Source organism: Falco naumanni, chromosome 3 (genome assembly GCF_017639655.2).
Source record: "Falco naumanni isolate bFalNau1 chromosome 3, bFalNau1.pat, whole genome shotgun sequence".
NCBI lineage: Eukaryota > Metazoa > Chordata > Aves > Falconiformes > Falconidae > Falco > Falco naumanni.
This window is the reverse complement of record NC_054056.1, coordinates 50,101,116-50,120,285: the sequence shown is the minus strand read 5'-3', so window position 1 is coordinate 50,120,285 and position 19,170 is coordinate 50,101,116. Positions and strand designations below refer to the sequence as shown.

The 19,170-nt window shown below is 37.5% G+C and overlaps 1 protein-coding gene across 1 annotated transcript in view; it reads left to right on the top strand.

Moving 5' to 3' along the window:
• Window positions 1-19,170, top strand: part of LOC121084427 (dynein heavy chain 5, axonemal-like) — a 184,156-nt gene that overhangs the window by 87,622 nt on the left and 77,364 nt on the right. Inside the window, exons 48-57 of the mRNA XM_040585836.1 lie at window positions 397-708; window positions 6,716-6,805; window positions 6,902-7,138; window positions 7,659-7,826; window positions 11,889-12,095; window positions 13,068-13,397; window positions 14,772-14,978; window positions 15,066-15,308; window positions 16,133-16,287; window positions 18,420-19,084. Coding sequence (XP_040441770.1) covers window positions 397-708; window positions 6,716-6,805; window positions 6,902-7,138; window positions 7,659-7,826; window positions 11,889-12,095; window positions 13,068-13,397; window positions 14,772-14,978; window positions 15,066-15,308; window positions 16,133-16,287; window positions 18,420-19,084 — 2,614 coding nt within the window. The remainder of the gene's footprint in view (window positions 1-396; window positions 709-6,715; window positions 6,806-6,901; window positions 7,139-7,658; window positions 7,827-11,888; window positions 12,096-13,067; window positions 13,398-14,771; window positions 14,979-15,065; window positions 15,309-16,132; window positions 16,288-18,419; window positions 19,085-19,170) is intronic.

Genomic DNA, 19,170 nt, shown 5'->3' with positions numbered 1-19,170 from the left:
AAATGGGAAGCCTTACATGAAACACATAGGTAACATCCCACAAGGACTGACTGTGTGCCCATGTCTGTGACTGTATTTAGTGGGAAATGTTTTCATCCACCTTGGTGGATGTTGTGCTGGCTGATGTACTAGAAGAAATGGACAGCTTTGTGCTTAAAACAGTTCAGATTAATTTTTGTCACTGTTCCTTAATGTTATTTTTGGTATGACACGGGATAACAAAAGAAGGATTAAAGTCACTGAGCAAATTACAAAAATTGCAGTTCATGCTGAGCTAATCAGCACCAAATCATGACTCATTATTTATATCCAAGAGTATTTTCTCTGAGATTATGTAACTGTATATTTTTGGTCAGTGTACCTAAAGTTGTGTGTGTCTGTCTCTCCTTTTATTAGGGTGAGCATATCTGGATAGTTTTGGATGGACCTGTTGATGCAATATGGATTGAAAACCTGAACTCTGTTCTGGACGATAATAAGACCCTTACTTTGGCCAATGGAGATCGTATTCCCATGTCCCCCAGTTGCAAAATTATTTTTGAACCTCACAACATTGACAATGCTTCCCCTGCAACAGTTTCTCGTAATGGGATGGTCTTCATGAGTTCTTCGGTGTTGGATTGGAAGCCTATTTTAAGGGCTTGGCTGCAAACGCTACCTGTTACATACTCTGATGTCCTATGGAATTGCTTTAATGCAGTATTTCAGGTACTTAATTCAACCACTTCAGAAAAAAAAAAGAAAAAGCATTTGTTATTCTTTATTTAATGAAACATTGTTTCTTCCTAAGTGTTTTTTCAATTATTTACTTTTTTTTTTTTATGTAATAAAATAAGGATGAAGGGTCTAAAAATAAAAAGAGAGAAAATTATCTCTTACATTAATGAATGAGTGAAACTATAACAGATGAATAATTTGGATGCTTTGTTTTGTCTGCATAGGTTAGTTGGCAATGAATTGTTAAATCTGTGATTCTTTTATAATACATGTTGGCAAAACAGAGATTTTCTTGTTTGCTTCAATTTTAGTTCTTGTTAGGAGATACAAAGGGGGAGTGGGTAAACTTCCTTGTTTGTTTTAAATGTAGATAAGTAAATTCAGAAAGAAATTAAGCTAGATTCACTCTGGTCAAATCTTTCTTAATTTAGGCTGTAACAGGAACGCATTTGATCCATTAGTTATTTTTAAAAGGCATGCTATAGTTCAGATTAATTCAGGGTAGTTCTCTGTGCTCTGTGGTGATCTGAAGCTCAGTGTAGGTGACTATAGTGGTCTCTTCTGATTTTACAATCCATGATTCTGTTCCATAGGAAATTTTTGAGATGGCATCTCTTTGATACATTCTCTGACTAAATCATGTTCAATCAATAGATCCAAAGGGAGAATTCTGAATGGTTTTTCCCCCTCCATTTGCCCTTAGCATACTGAATAATTAAAAAGGTTTTGTTAATATTATGGATGTTTGTACTCAATAATGGGTCTAAAAGCATAATCTCAGTACTATATCTTTTTCAATTACATTGAAATTCTTATTTTTTCATTGGAATTTTTAGAAGAAATAGTTATTGCATTGCAGTCTTTCAGCGTTATTATCTTCTGTTTTCCCCAACATCTGTGGAACAAATGTAACTTCTTACATATCTTGCTTTCCCATTGGCTCACTCCTGCTAGTTTACTTGTGTAATTGGTGTTGGATTTCACAGGGGTTTCTCCTGTATTATTTTTCATTGTTGTTGGATTGTACATATGCAGTTTTTAATGAACTTTGAGTGACATTTCAGAAAGTCTATTTATAAATCATGATAAAAGCAATGACTAATATAGTTTTGGAAAGCCTTGAATATTAACAAATGCCTTCTTACAGAAGTGTTTCATTTCACTGCCCATTTCCTTTAAATCCAGTGTTTAACAAGCTATTCATTCTGTTCTACCTCCAAAACAGAATAATATAACATAGTATTTACTGCAGCAGCAAAAGAAACAATTCTGATAATGAATTTAAAAATATGCTTCCAAAGTAATGTATATGTGGGTCAATTTACTGCTTCTTTGCCACAATTCTATTTATATTTTATGCTGCAACTTGCTCTGAAAACATAATAACAACATTTTAAATATCCAAGCCTGAAGCAATAGCAATAAAGTCCAGAAAAATATGTATTTTATTAGACTGAGAGATGAAAATGCAGTGAAATATGAACTTAGTTCTGTGCTGAAGGCTGCATTTGGAACTATCAAAATGTAAATGAAAGCTGTCACGCTGTCAGTTTTCTTTCACTTTTAATGTGCTATATTTGCTTCTCAAATAATAGAAGTGATAACAGTGATTTTACAGATGAGGGTAACACTACTTTTAAATTCAGATGGCTCTTTTAGCAGTTATTATTTTTCATCACATTAAAAAAACGGAAAAATTCTAAAAAAATTTTGTGAAATAAGATGCATCAACAGTGGCACTCAGACCCCAAATACAGACCTTGGTGAATTCAATGCTAGGATTTCTACTTTATGACATATAAGGATATAAGCAACTTACAAATACCTGATTTTTAGAAAAAAATTAAAATTAGGCTATAGATGTAAATATAGTAACTAAGGAGAATCAGTTTTTAAGTATACCTATAAAGACCTTTTGAAATCAATCTAAATTAAATCAAAATAGATGTAAGACAACTGCTTTAGTAATTCCAATTTGCTCACAAGAAACTCTCATTATTTATGCTAATAAAAATAGTAATTGTCACCGAAAGTCTGCATATTGGATAAAATAATTATTAATGAAGGTAAAATCAAGTAGCAATAATGTAGGAGGAAGCACCAGAGAATAATAGTTGTGAATTATTGGAAAGAATGTATTTATTCTTTTCATATATATTACAAATTCCACTGTAAGTCATTAGTTTTTCTATAAAAGACAGTAGCTAATCCAAAAGACAAGGATAAATTAAAAAAAACCAACAACTACAACAACAACAACAACAACAACAAAAATAACCCAAACCCAAAACAAACCCCCCAAATCAACCTTATTTTGAATTAAGATTATCTTTGAGTACTTTCTATTTCCACAGGAGTCTTTAGAATGGTGATTGAGGGGTTGGACTTTTACCCTCCCTTTCCCAGTTCTTTCATCTCGGCAACATTTCCTGCTTAAGAGTAATCTCAAGTAAACTTACATCCCCATATAAAATCTCTACTCTCTTAAATTTAGAAGCTATACTGCCAATTTCATGTCTGTGAACGATACTGCTACCTGTATGCAATGAAATTGCTTAGCTGATGGAAGTAATTATCTAAGACAGTTTCAAATAACTGAAATAATTAAAATAATTACCTGAGTGGCATTATATAGTTTGTCTGCAAAGTGTGAAGCTCAAAGTAGTGACGGATGTTATGTGAGTAACATAAATTTTAGCATGTGTATGTATTGTTTAAATGAAAAAAGTCTAGTAATTTTTAAATCACACTCACTTTCCTTTTTTCTTTAATAAAATCTGGTGTTCTGGATCCCTTATTGACCTATGCTGGAGACTTCAGGGAAGTCCTAAAAACAGCAGAGCAGTCAGATGAGACTTCCTCCTCTCTCCACATTAAATCTCACCCTAATATTTTTATAAATCTTATATTGGTAAAGGCTGCTCTTGCCTCTGGAGCATGGAGTTGAATATATAATATAAACAGTTTGTTAACTTTAATATTTAGATGCTGATATTCAAATTAATATGAAAATATTAATAACTTTGCATTATTTAATTGTTCTTGTACTTGTCTAAACCCTTTGGGACAAGAAATTGGTAACATACACAAAGAGTGCTCTACAGTCCAGTGAGTTCTACAGTGACTGTATGCTGTGTGAAAGGGTCTTGCCTCATACAAGTTTTTACCATCCGACTTACATTTTGCAGTCTTCTTGTAAGGAACAGCAAATTCCTGGTCCAAATTCTTCACCATTTTTGTGTATTTGTCATGGCCCAAATAATTTTTCCATACCCTCTGTCCAAAAAAAGTACCCTAATAATCAGTTAGTTCATGCTAATTGCTATTTTTATCACGCATCCTTCTTTCAGCCATGTATTGGTTTAAAAATAGTAGTAATAAAATATTAGTGTATATGGACCAGATTTTTTTTTTTTTCATAAACTCAAAGAACAAAAATTACACAAATCTCACTGGTATCAGAACTAGCATAAAACTCATTCTGGTGAAAATTGGGCTCTTGAAACTACAGACTACTTTGACTCATGAAATATCTTTATTCTGCGTGTTATTCTGCATGTGTCAAATCAATTATTGAACAATTTTCAGTGCCGTGTGAGACATCTAATCTATTTTACAGATGACGAAACTGAATCTTAGAGATTTAGGTCCAGATTTTAAAGGTCATTAGACTTGTATCTCCCACACTGCTTGCAGTGCCTTACTTCTACCCATTCCTTGTGGTACCCACAAGCCCCTCAGTCACTTGAGCACCCTATGCACTGCTTGGGGCAAACCAGGCATTTTAGAGGGAAAGCAATACACAGAGGTGTAAGCACTTTTTCTAGGCAACAAGAAATAACAAAAAAAGGGATGTTTTCTAAGCCTCCCTCCTCTTATGTATGCCCACATCCATACTGTCTTTTTTCTCAGACCACTTAGCCATGAGCCCTGTTCTAGAGTAAGATACTTATGTGAGGTTTTTCTATCACATACTGTTGTGTGTGTTACCCACTATTCTAGTGAAGTGGAACTCAGGAGGATGGAAAAAACTCTTGATTCTGTCTCTGTGCCAATGAATACTCAGCACAGGGTACTTAGAGAACTCTAGTGGCAAAAAAAGTAAACTGAAAATTGGAACAAAGCTGGTGAGTGTGTGGGTAAGCAGGTCAGTGATTTTTAAAAAATATCTAGGTGTTTGTTTACATCTTTGGGTCATTGAATGTCTTCATTGTCTTAGTTTTCTCACTGACAGTATATGGGAGCTATAAATAGAAATAATCCAAAATTACTATCTCCCATAGTGTCTCTGTTGCACTGTTACTTCCCAGAATGAGTAGGCAGGCAGTGTTCATTCCTAAAGATTACAAAGGCAAATGGAACCCATAGGGAGGGGATTATATTAAAAATTGTTAAATGAAGGTGAAAGTTAGTTACAATTTACATCACTTTGTACTATGGATGGCAATTGATATTTTAAAATAATTCTGCACTTCAAATATTAGAGAGGACTTTGCATCAATTTGAAACTTTGCTAAAGATGTTGCAGAACCGTTGGCAAAGGCAAGCATGGTAGCCATCATTATGGAGTAACCTGAGGAAAGACCAGGTTCCATTGAAATAAATTGCAAAATTCCCTTTGTATTCTGCCAGGGTTCTACAGACAGCCAAGAGTAGAATCATAGAATCATTTAGGTTGGAAAAGACCTTTGAGATCATCAAGTCCAACTGTTAACCCAGGACTGCCATGTCACTAAGCACCTCATCTACATGTCTTTTAAATACCTTCAGGGATGGTGATTCCACCACCTCCCTGGGCAGCCTGTTCCAATGCTTGACCACCCTTTCAGTTAAAATTTTCCTAATATCCAATCTAAACCTCCCCTGGTGGTTGACTTGAGGTTAGCTTGAGGACATTTCCTCGTCCTATTGCTTGCTATGTGGGAGAAAATACCTACCCCTCCTTTCAGGTAGTTGTAAAGAGCAATAAGGTCCCCCCTGAGCCTCCTCCTCTCCAGGCTGAGCAACCCCAGTTCCCCCAGCCGCTCCTCATGAGACTTGTGCTCCAGACCCTTCACCAGCTTCGCTGCCCTTCTCTGGACACGCTCCAGCACCTCCATGTCCCTCTTGCAGTGAGGGGCCCAGAACTGAACACGGGATTTGAGGTGGGGCCTCACCAGTGCCCAGCACAGGAGGACAATCACTGCCCTTGTCCTGCTGGCCACACTGTGGGGGATACAAGCCAGGATGCTGTTGGCCTTCTTGCCCCCCTGGGCACACTGCTGGCTCGTGTTCAGCCGGCTGTCCACCCCCACCCCCAGGTCCTTTCCCACCAGGCAGCTTTCCAGCCACCCTTCCCCAAGCCCATAGCACTGTGTGGGGTTGTTGTGATTCACATGCAGGACCCAGCACTTCTCCTTGTTGAACCTCACACAACTGGCCTTGGCCCATCGGTCCAGCCTGTCCAGATCCCTCTGCAGACCCTCCTGCCCTCAAGCAGATCAACACTCCCCTCCCAGCTTGGTGTTGTCTACAAACTTACTGAGGGTGGAATCCTGGTTTCAAGGGGAACAGGTACATTATGGTGCAGTCAGAACAGATCAGATAGATACAAAGGTATAGTGGCAAGGTTGTGCATTATATACATATCATTACAGTGATTCTAGTGTTCTTCCTACTATGAAAATAGCAATGGCAGATTAAAATCTCCAGTAGAGAGAACAAATGGCAGATCCCTGATGTAACTGAAAAGCATTCTTCAAATAGCTCTTCAAGAAATTGTTGTATAGAGCGCATATGAATAATTCTGCTGACTGTGGTACATCAGAGTTATTTTTCTAATATGTTATTGTTAGCAAAATTTCATGATCTAGGTCTGAATGTTTATAATCCTATAAACGGAGAAAACTGGAATAAAGTTTAGAATATATTTGAAATTAAGAAATTGGTCTCTTCTAAGAATAAATCATACCATTGAAACTGGTCAACAGATTCTTTAAATGGTGTTTTTCTTTTCTAGGATGTGATAGATTTTGTTTTCTCTGCTGTGACACCAAAAATGCCAATTTTAGAATGTATGTACATCAAACAAGCTATTGACCTCCTACAGGTAGATATGGCATTCATTTTTTCTCTCTCTCATTCTTATTGATGCTGGGACATTGTTCTAGGAGGGCAATAGTTACATATTGTGTCTGCTTTGTAGGGTTTATTGTCCGACAGAGATGAGAAACAGCTCAGTGAAGAACATATTGCTCGCTTGTTCATTTTTGCTGTAATGTGGTCAGCTGGAGCTCTTTTGGAACCAGATGACAGGCTGAAAATGGAGCTGTTCCTACGGAAGCACTCAGCAGTGAAAGAACTTCCATCTGTGACTGGAGAAGAAACCATATTTGAATTTGGTATCAATGCTTGTGGCCAGTGGGAGCACTGGTCAAAGAAGGTTCGTATGCTGTGACATGCTAAGGTTTCTTAATGATTATACAAGAAAGATGTGTTTGGTAAGAGGCACATTATTTTATTATTTAAGACCCTGCATAGTTAGGTTAGGAAGATTAGCCCTACCAAATGATCAAAAGTTTCTTTTTTGAATTTTTTTTCTGTTCTTCATAAAAGTCTCTGGCAGAGATTAGTAACGTGCATTTGAAATAGCTTTGGAAGTAAAACAGAAGTGATCTTAGTTTTGTCTACTCTCTATCACCCCATGATTTAAGAACTCCCAGCAAATAAAAGCTTTCTTCATGTAACGGAGAATAGTGGAATGAAAATACCCTGTTAGTCTAACATCCTTTTAGAAAAGCTTGGCAAGATACTGTTTAATTATAAATGGATGCCTGGCTTTCAAAAAGAAAAAGTTTTGCTCATATACATTTTATAAGGTCCATTGGTTTTGTTTTCTGATACAGAATGATTGTGTGGACAGGTAGAAAGTCTCAGACTTTTTGTGTGTCTTTCTTATGCAGGTCCCTGAATATATTTACCCTAAGGATTCAGTACCAGAATATACTTCCATTCTAGTTCCAAATGTAGATAGTGTCCGAACAAACTTTCTAATGCACGCTATCATGAGGCAAGGAAAAGCTGTTCTGCTAATTGGGGAACAGGGAACAGCCAAAACAGTTATGATTAAGGTAGGTGGAATGGAAAAACATATAATATCTTTGTATGATAACATTGCAATAACTGACATTGGCAGACATGTTAAATTGAAGTGTAAAAGTAATTTGATTTTTCTTCAGATTATGTACTAGCATTCTCACTGAGGTATTTTGTTGGTACTCACATGGCCTACAAGCAAAAACTCCTTAGAATCTATAACTTAGTATAAAGGGTTCTTTTAAACTTTGCTAACCATGGCCACAAGGTCATGTGATAAATGCTCTTTCTTACACTTGCTTTTCTTTTGAGAAGTCAAACTGGAGATGTTGCTAAGAAAATATTGATCCTTGGAGGATTTTTTATTTCTCTGTGCTTTGTTAGTGGTGCTGTGTGTGAACTGATCTTTTGTACACCCTTGTTGCACAGACTTTCTTCACGAGCCAAACTGAAGAGAAATAAAGAACTTCCTTCTTTACCCAGAGTGATTTTTTCAGAGGTGAATTTAGTGTTTATTATTTGCTTTCTTTATTCCTTCACTGAAAATGACATGTTCTTTCTATAGAAGAAAATAATAATAGGATTTCTATTAAATGAACAAATACTTTCCATTTCATAAAATGGTGCAGATTAATCATATGACACTTTAAAAAATTAACACCTTACTACAGAAGAGCCAATAATCAGAAGGCTGAACAAACCCAGAGGTCATACCAAGCTTGGCATCCCGTATTTGAAAAAATGCAAGTGTTATGGTTTTCAGCATAGTGTCTGTGATTTCCAGGGGAACCTGTGAACTCTTTGATCAATGAAAGGCAGCTAAATAAAACTGATCTGCTGTTGGGACAGCTGAATTTGCCATGCAGGCATTTGTACCTCCACTGGAGGATTTGTAGAGGTCTTGAAATTGAGAGTAACTGAGAAATACTGGCCTAAGTTGACCTTTGGCTTTCTTAAAATCTGGAGCCATTTTGCATCCCCCAGCCATGTGCTTTCTGAGCCCTGACATAAAGGGAGTTGTAACAATGCCAGCCACCATTAATACTGCTTTTTCAGCTTAGCTGTTGATGCCAACATGCATGCCGGTGTAATGTCAACTTCTGTTCCTGGCACCAGCTGGAGAACTATTTCAGCAGAGTGAAGAGGCGGGGTCTGGGTGGTGGTCCTGATATTCTGCATACTGGATTTTGGCCAGATACTGGCAACCTCCAGCCTTCAGCTGTCATTCCTGTCCCTAAAAATAATTGGATCTGATTCCTAGGAGTTGCTTACTTCATGTCTATTCTATAGAGCAGAGGATGTTCCTTACACAAGGGAGCATAATGCCAGAGATATTTGATCTCATTTAAGGTTAGGAGTGAAAGTTAGTGGCCTTCACAACTGTTCCCCTTCTGCTTTCACCTTCTGTAGAATTTTGCTTTACTAGACTTCGTGGAAAAGAAATTTCCAGATATAAGCAGCTGGTTTCATGAAAAAGTAAAAAAAAAAATTAGAACACTCCAGATAGTAATCTGAATTAATCTGAAGTAATCTTCAGCACTGAGTAAGACATCAGTGTATATCAAAATAAAGAACTTAGAACAGTGTTATTTAAGACCTTTACTCTCTGTACTATTAATTCATGAATTGCAAAAGATCCAGAATTTAACATGAAATTGGTATGGTAGAGCTGAAAATTCTCTGACAGTTTAACTAACAAAAATCATCCCATGAAATAATCTCTTCTTTTTCAAAGATTATTCTCATTTATGTACTGTGGAATATTACCGTTACCATGTAAAGATTCTGACATGCCGTAATGGATAATACACAAGTGCGTTTTTTGAATGGTTGTGTATTCATAGTTGCGGTGGGTTGACCTTGACAGCTGCAAGACCCCCACCCAGCTGCTGGTTCCCTACCCTTCCTCAACAGGACAAGGGTTGAAGCAGAGACAGGGAGATCACTCACCAGTTACCATCATGGGCAAAACAGAGCTTGGGGAAAACCAATTTAATGTATTTCTAATTAAAAATTAAATAGGATGATGAAAACCAAACACAACAGTAAAAACACCCTCCCCTCACCCCTTCTTTCTTCCCAGGCTCACCTTCACTTCTTCATCCCCAACTTCTCTACTTTGTCCCCTCCAAGCAGCACAGGGGGATGGGGAACGGGGGCTGTTGTCAGTCCACAACAGCTCCTCTCTGCCACTCCTTCCTCCTCGTGCTGCTCCCTGCTCTCATGCGGGGTCCCTTCCACAGGATCAGTCCTTCATGAACTGCTCCAGTGTGGGTCCTTACCATGGCTGCAGTTCTTCATGAGCTATTCCACCACGGGTCCTTTCCATGGGGCATAGTCCTTCAGGCACAGACTGCGCCAGCGTGGGTCCCCCACGGTGTCACAAGTCCCGCCAGAAAATCTGCTTCTGCATTGGCTCTTCTCTACAGGCCTCAGCTCCTGCCAGGAGCCTGCTCTGATGTGGGCTTTCCATGTGCTATATCTTTCTTCAGAGCACATCCACCTACTGTGGCATGAGAACTTCCAGGGGCTGCAGCGTGGCTGTCTGCTTCTACATGGTCCTCCATGGGCTGCAGCAGGATAACCTGCTTTGGATAACCTGCTTCATGATGGTCTTCTCCATGGGCTGCTGGGGAATGTCTCCTGGAGCATCTCCTGCACTTCTTTCTACTCTCACTTTGGTGTCTGTAGGGCTATTTCGCTCACATTTTTTCTCGCTTCTCTCAACTGCCAGGCAGCACTTTGCCCTTTCTTACACAGGCTGAGTGGCTCTGGTGGGTCTGTTGGAGCCAACTGGTACCAGCTATGTCTGGTGTGGGGAAGCCCCATCTTTTTGCAAAGGACTGTCCCACAGCTTCTGCTGCCAGCACCTGGGCATCTGCACACAGTACACTTGTTTTGTACAAACTGTTGGAGTCCCAAGGAGAGATCTGAGCAGTGTCCTGCACCAACCCATCAGCAGTCAAGAGTATTCACATAATACAGGACTGTTGCATATACTTTGCACGTGTAGACTGTCATTTGTGTGATGTCTGAGAAACTCCTATTTCTGAAGGGCACCTTTTCTTAAACTGATATCATTCTATCAACATTGTATGAACAAAATTAACAGTTTAACAATATTCATCAAAATATTTGTGAGGCCTTAGTTGTATCTTCTTTCTGTTGTCACACAGAGTGTGTGTCTCACTGGAGTTGTTCTTAGAGCAGTTACCAGAAATGATACAGGTTTATTTTTCTGACATACCAAAATGGGAACACTTCTAGTCAATCCTGTTATAAAGATAAGATGTAAATGATATTCAACTTTGCCATCATTGCAAAAGAAGTGAATCTTTAAAAAGAAATACTGTTGGAAATCTGGAATTTTTAACACTATTTTTATGTTACAGGACTCTTGCTAAACAAAATATTTCTCATGCTATATAGCTATATCTATATCTGCACCTTGGTGTGACTCCAGGGTTACATCTTTTTCTTTCTGATTCTATTATGAAACCTCACTAAATAAGAAAAATGGAACCTTGTTGCTTTAGGGCATCCTTAGTAGCTATGGGAATTGTATGTATCATCAAACCCCAGGATTCCTTTCTTCATTAAGAGAGGATAACTATCAGTAAATGTGATGTAGCTGTGTTTAATTTTACACTTCCATTCCTTTACACTGCTTTTATTGTAAGATATGATGCTGTAGTGTAAATGTGAAAAAGGATTTGTTTTTTCACTTGTTCCTTGCTGCTCCTTCCTGCTATAACAGATCATCACTAACAGCTTGAATTTAGAAAAACCCTGACAATCGCTAATGCAAAGTTTATTTGCATCTTAAGTTGTCACATGTCTACTTGTAATGCTTAGGGAAGTCTGTTAAAAGCTTGTAAATTTTAACAGTTAGACACAATAACAGAGTTTTTTTGAATTTCAGGTCGGAGATGGTATATTTATCTTAAATAAACTGCTTTTTGAGATTTTGAAGTTAATAGCAGAACTGTTTGTAGATGTCTGATTTTTGCAGGGTTGCCGACCATCTACACCTCCTTTTGGCTGAATTGATTTGGAGTTACTGGTGCACTTTACTAAAAATTGGGTTTATCTTGCAGGATTACACAAGAAAGTATGACCCTGATGTTCACTTGACCAAATGCCTAAACTTTTCTTCTGCAACTCAGCCAACTATGTTCCAAAGGAGCATAGAAAGTTACATAGATAAAAGAATGGGCACCACATACGGTCCTCCAGCAGGAAAGAAAATGACTGTCTTTATTGATGACATCAACATGCCTGTGATTAATGAGTGGGGTGATCAGGTAAAAAGAAAATGTTAACATTTGAGAACGGTGGTCTTACCATTGCTGATCTGTGGGTTGCAAAAGTAGGAAAGTTTAGGAAAAAGGTATCATAATGTGGATTAGATCAAGTACATCTACTAAAAGCAATTTCCCCAATCCAGTTTTTGCCAAGAGTAGTAAGCTGTCAGTCCCAAAAGATTATGGTCAGATTCAAGCCACTTGGTGCAATCATTGTAGCCTTTAAGCTTTTTGTCTTGGTTACATATAGAGCTTGCAGAATTTCCAAACCATATGTACTAAGAACCATGCTGGGAAAGGAAGCATGCAAATCCAAGAAGCAATCAGAGACTCTTTCCTTCTTCCATCCATTCTGGACTTTAAAGTACAGTTATTATTAAGTGAAATCTAACATCACTGTTGACATCCAAGACTAGCAGGATGTCTTGAGGTATTGATAAATCAGTACTTATAGATCTATACTCTGAAATCTGACTTAGATTCAAAAAAAATACTGCTGATAAAAAGTAATTTTCCTGCTCCCAGTATAACTCTGTAATCTTGTTCTCTCACTGCCTCTATAACTATACTTTGTGCTAAACTAGCTATTCTTTGTCACTATGTGCCTGTGTCAGTCTGAATATAGAGCCTGGCTTGAAACTGTGAAGTGCTGAATTTTCTTAGATTAGTATTATGGAAATCCAGTTGAATGTCTGACCTAATGTCCACAACTGCTTAGCACATGAAGCTTACATGCAGCCAATCCACTGCATCAGAGCACTTGGTACTGTGTTGCATGGCTTTCTAAATTGCTAAAGTGCCCAGCACAATATGTGAAATTAAGAAAGATAAGAGGCATCTTTCCTTCTGTCTACTAATTTATTATACTGGAGATTTCATCTTTCGTTTTTTTAAAATGAGATCCCCAAAAGACTTAATTACTCCGTTGCTTCTTTTTTTTTTTTTTTTTTTTTTTTTTTTGGCAATAACTAGATCACCAATGAGATTGTAAGGCAGCTGATGGAACAGAAAGGTTTCTATAATTTGGAGAAGCCGGGAGAATTCACGAATGTTGTTGACATCCAGTTTGTAGCTGCTATGATTCACCCTGGGGGAGGTCGGAATGACATCCCACAGCGCCTGAAACGCCATTTCACCATCTACAACTGCACACTGCCTTCCAGTTCCTCTATTGACAAAATATTTCGAACAATAGCTGAAGGCTATTTCTGTGAACAACGGTGTTTCCCTGCAGAAGTGTGTAAACTGGCCTCAGCATTGGTATCTACAACTCAAAAGGTTTGGCAAGCAACAAAAGCAAAGGTAAAATTATATCTGTAGACTTTGAAACATCTGTACCATGACAAAGTAACAAGACCTAGGTCTTTTGTACTATCATGTGGTTGCACTTCATGTTGTGAAGCGATGACCTGTATGTGTAACTGCTGGCTGATCCTCTGTTCGGCATTTGTTGCTATAAGCACCTGGTTAGCTGACTAAAACCATAATCATATGCACTGCCTTCTATAGCAAATATAAGAAATACATTATATAAATATAATATAGTAAGTATAGCTGGTAGGAATATTTAGATGTCTTCTGCTTGAGAAAATGTCAAAGGCCTAAGGAACCATAAATTAAAAATTAGAGAGGTATCTTCTGTAAAGATGTTTGGGGTTGTGAGAAACTTTAAAGATCTGAGTTAAAGGAAAGAAGTCAAATTTGGTGGGGGGTGGAATCAGTTCAGAACAAACAAAATCTGATATTTGGTAATTCCTAAATATTTACTTCTTCTATTTCAAAAAAATTGTAAAAACATCTAGCTGCAATTCCTAACAAATTTTGCTTTGAAATAGAAAATAAAATTTATGTGTAGAGTGAAATTTGAAGAGTTAAAAGTAAAATTAACAGGATAGAAATGTGTGTCAAATTTCATCTTATAATGAAAAAAAAAGCAGGGGAGAATGGTGGAAAGATAGGGGTAGTCAAGGATTTAGCAAATGGTATTTTCTACTCCAGAAAAGGTTGTTCAGAATTTCCCAAAAACCTCAACTGTAGTCATAAACTTTGCTAGCACAGAGAAATAGGGAGAGTGAAACTGTTAACCAGTCAACCGTTGCCAGTATCTTCAACAGAAACGGTGCTTATTACTACAAATTAACTGCCTATAGGGAAAATGTAGATTTTGCTAAGTTGTTTGTTTTTTCATATCCTCTTTTCTCATTTTTCTGCTCCCTTTTCTTTGCTTTTCCTCATCTCCTTTTCCTTTTCCTCATCTACTTTTCCTTTTCCTCATGAACTTTTCCTCACATCTTTTTGGAAAGGACAAAAGAGTGGCAGAAATGATCTGGAAGAAAGGGCAGGAGCAGCATCAGAGGTTAAGCAATGCTGACATTTTCACTGTGGCCTTCAAGGCTATCATTAACTAACCTGTCTTGGCTACCCTTCAGTGCATGTTCCTGGGACCTGAAAGACTCAAAGAAACTTGAATGAAATCTATGTGAAATTTAAGAGCTGGTCATTGCTGTTGTCATTTTTTGATTTTTACCATTGCCTTTTAAATGTCAAACATGTGTTTGTGCTTTAATGCAATATTAATTTCAAAGTTTGTGAAAATTTCCATATTAATTTAATACTAGATAGAAAATATTTTTATTTAGTAGTTATTTGAATATAGCTTATGACATTATTTTGTAGATGTTACCAACTCCAGCTAAATTTCATTACGTCTTTAATTTACGAGACCTCAGTCGTATTTGGCAAGGAATACTTACAGTTACTTCTGAAGTCTGCCAGAGCATCAGTGTTTTGGTAGCCTTGTTCCAGCATGAATGCAGACGTGTTATTGCAGACAGGTTCATCAGCCAAAGTGATAAAGACTGGTTTGAAGATATGATGAAAAAGGTAGGCAAATAGTGTTCCAGTATTTGCCATAGAAAGAGACCAATGAACGGTTTCATTACTAAAGCAATGCTTAATGTATTGTTGTAGATTGCTTCTGCAGAACATGGCCAAAATCTATTTGAAGATAAATCTACAGAATTGTACTTTGTGGATTTCTTGCGTGACATCCCAGAAGCTACTGGAGATGAACCTGATGATGCAGAGTTGAAGGCTCCTAAAATTTATGAGCCTATCCCATCTTTGGATTATTTGGCTGAACGATTACAGATGTTCATGCAACAGTACAATGAAACCATCAGAGGATCAAAGATGGATTTAGTATTTTTCAAGGTATTAGTGCCTGTGATTATGTTAATATAGAAAGCACCTGGCCTTTTTCACCTGCTGATACATGGATTTTGTATGTTTCTGTCAAATTGTTTTGGAGATAGCTCAGAATGGCTAGCCCTGTATCCAACAAGCCTTACAAATAAACTCTATAAAGCCATGCTACTATCTCCCACAAATTATTTCATCTCTTTGTAGTTCCCCATCTTTTCTTTCTCCTGCCTTGCATAATGCAAAGCGCAACTCTCATTTGTTTCTACAGTGCACATTGTGATCTTCATCTTGCATCTTGCACATCTTGCATCTCTGAAAGTTACCTCCTTCTCAAAGGTCTCTTGATGCGTGGTGCTTTCTTCAGCTCTAGACTGGGTGGTTTGGTAGATTTGTAGGGCATTTCAGATTAATTCTTGCTCTAAGATAAATACAGCAGTTGAGTAAGAAATGTCTATATTGTACTTCTATTTTTACTTTTGGCAGCCTCTTTAGAGAGCCTGTAAATACTTCAGTTGAAAGGTTAGGGAGAGTGTTTCTACTTTTCCTTGTGTCCCCTAAGGAGCATGCCCTCACCTCTGCTGAATACAAGCACTGAATATGACATTGCTTCATAGGAGCTTGATACCAGGACATTTCTCTTGATCTAGCCCTGCTGCCCACTGACGTCAGAGGGAAATCTCAGGTTGATTTTGATGAGTACAGGACTGAATCTTTGGCATAGGCTCCAGAGAAGTCATCTAGCTGTTAAGAGGCAGATGCTTGGTGATGTGCCTCTAGTTGAATATACATTATATTATTTTCCTCTTTTCATCCCCTTTTCTCTCAATACACAGGATGCAATCATCCATTTGATTAAAATATCACGGATTATTCGTACTCCACAAGGAAATGCATTGTTGGTGGGTGTGGGTGGATCTGGAAAACAGAGTCTGACCAGACTAGCATCATATATTGCTGGATATGAGAGCTTTCAAATTACTTTAACAAGGTAACACAATGCGGTGTACATAGCCATTTACTCCTTAATTTGCCATAGAAATTATTGTCTCACAATCAACTTAAAGAATTGCAAACCTGTCAAACATTTTATCTCTCATTGTAAACTACATTTTTGATCAAAACCATTTGTGCAAATGCACGGTTTATAGATGACAGATCCTGGATCTGTGTTTTGCTGCTTTTATGCTATTGACAAATCTGTCTTTCCTTCAGCATTTGAGTCGCAATCTGCCCTTGTGAAATCCCACTAAAATACCATTTTCTGCTAAAGATAACAATAATCTGCTGGTGTGTTCAGCATAGTGGGCAAATGCTGATGGCCAGGACATATAATAACTTTTTCTATAGGTGATTATGTACCCAGACTGTATTATTACAACTGCTATCAATGACTTAACAGTTTGTAATGCTGGAATTTAGTAATTTGTAGAAATTTGAAGTGACTGGGAGTAACTACTGCCTTCTATCTGTTTCTCTTTCAACATAGGGTTAACAGGGGTAAGCACTGAGGGCTAGCAGTTTATATTTCACTCTGAAAATTATTCAACACATTGAGAAATCTTCATTAGAGAGATATGTCAGGTCCTTGAACAATGCTATGAGGTTTCTGATGAAAGGAAAGAAAGACATATCACAGCCTCCTCTTGTGTCCCAGAAACAAAAGGAAGGAACAGTGGGAACAGAAAAAAGGAGGGAAAGAAACAAAGTATGAAGACTCCTTAGACTTCCAAGATTCAAAATGTATTAATAAGGCAAACAAATATTTCAGTCACTTAAGAAAGGTTCGTTTGCTGAAGCTAACTGGAGGTTGGCTAAAAGCAGGTAGCTGCAAATGTGTATTTACAAAGCAGATAGTCATCTTCTGTAACTTGCCACAGGAGGCTGTGGAGGAGGAGAATATCAGCAGGTTCATAAATGGATACTTAGAGAACAGGATGAACATTCCTTCTAACATTTCTAATATATTGGCTATGAATAGGGAGGGGGGAAGAAAGAAATGAGCGGTGAAGAGTGGATGCTGGCTCATGTTTTCTAAGTAAGAGTTTCCATTGCTGGTATTAAGAGTATTGAGCTAGATGGACTGCTATTCTGACTTAGAGAAAATCTTGTATTCTTATTGGAATACCACAAATCACTATATAGCTGTAGCTGACACATGCAAACTGCAGAGATAGATTGTTTTACAAGTTCTGCGATGCTTGCATTAGGGGTACTTATAGAGCAGTGGTAAGATGGAGCTGGAAGAGGACTGGGAGACTTTCTATATTGCATACTTAATATAAAAATAGAGTATTCAAACACTGGAAAATGGTCATTGTGTATTGCAAGGACTTTGAAGAGACTTTTGGAAATAAGAAACTAGTTTCCAAGAAAAGAGGTTCCTAATTGCAGCTTTAATTGACTAAGCACATAACAGACAAAATCTGCCGTTTTATTAACCTTACTTCACTTGATTTTATATTCCATAATCTGAAACCTGTAGTTGAACTTGCATGGACTTCATCTGAATCTTGCTTGTGTGCATCAGCTGTAAGAGGTGTATAGAAAGAACCAGTCAGGGTCTCCAATTTGCAGCAGAGTTATCAGCCCAAGTGATAATGCTCAAGCATAATTTCTGGGGCTTAATTTCAGTTAAACCAAATAACACAATACAAACCTTAATTTTGCTTTTTCTTGTCTCTTAATGTTTTCCTTTAACCTGCTTTCAATATTTTCAGAAGATGATCCGGCTGTATTTACATAATGGTTACAAGTATCAGAACCTACTTGACAACTTAATCCAGCTGTATTAACCTGCAGTTCTAATAGAGAATTTGCATTTGCAAACTGTAGGGATGCAAAGCAGCACATGATAATTACATTAGACATAGTATTGCTTTTACCATCTTTTTTTTCCAGTACATTATTCTGTGATTTCACTCCCTTTCCCATTATTTATGCTACTGATCATTCTATTTAGGAAAATGTTTAAGAAAAAAACCCTAAAAATTGAAACCAGGAGATATGGAATTAATTTCTTGTGTAGATTTTTTCTTGCCTTAAGGAAACTGAGCCAGATGATAGATATCTCTTAAAATGGTCTGTAATTTTTGTTCCCTCTCTAATCCTTTTCTATCTCAGAACATATGCCACCAACAACCTTTTGGATGATCTGAAAATCTTGTACCGCACTGCTGGGCAAAAAGGAAAGAGCGTTGTCTTTATATTCACAGACAATGAAATAAGAGATGAATCTTTTCTTGAGTACATGAACAATGTCTTGGCTTCAGGTGAAGTCTCAAATCTTTTTGCACGAGATGAAATAGGTGAAATCACACAAGACCTGATACTGGCAATGAAGAAGGAGTACCCAAGACGTACTCCCACTGCTGAAAATCTTTATAATTACTTTCTTGCTCGAGTTCGTAACAACCTTCATGTGGTTCTTTGTTTTTCTCCCGTTGGGGAAAAATTCAGAACTCGTGCGCTCAAATTTCCAGGTCTGATTTCAGGCTGTACCATGGACTGGTTCCAGTGCTGGCCTAAAGATGCGCTTGTAGCAGTTGCACAGCATTTTTTAGTTTCCTACCATATTGAGTGCACAGATGAAGTGAAACAGAGTGTTGTTAACACCATGGGAACATTTCAAGATATTGTAGCTGAAAAATGTGTTGAATACTTCGAACGATATAGGCGACGAACATTTGTGACTCCAAAATCTTACCTGTCTTTCATTGGAGGCTACAAAACTATTTACAAAGAGAAGTTTACCAATCTTGGAAGTTTGTCTGAACGCATGAGAACAGGTACTGTAAAATCTGTTTGATTTTTGTTTGTTTATTTGTTTTTAAAAAGGTGAGAAGAATCTGAGCAAAAGAAGGCAAAAGTATGG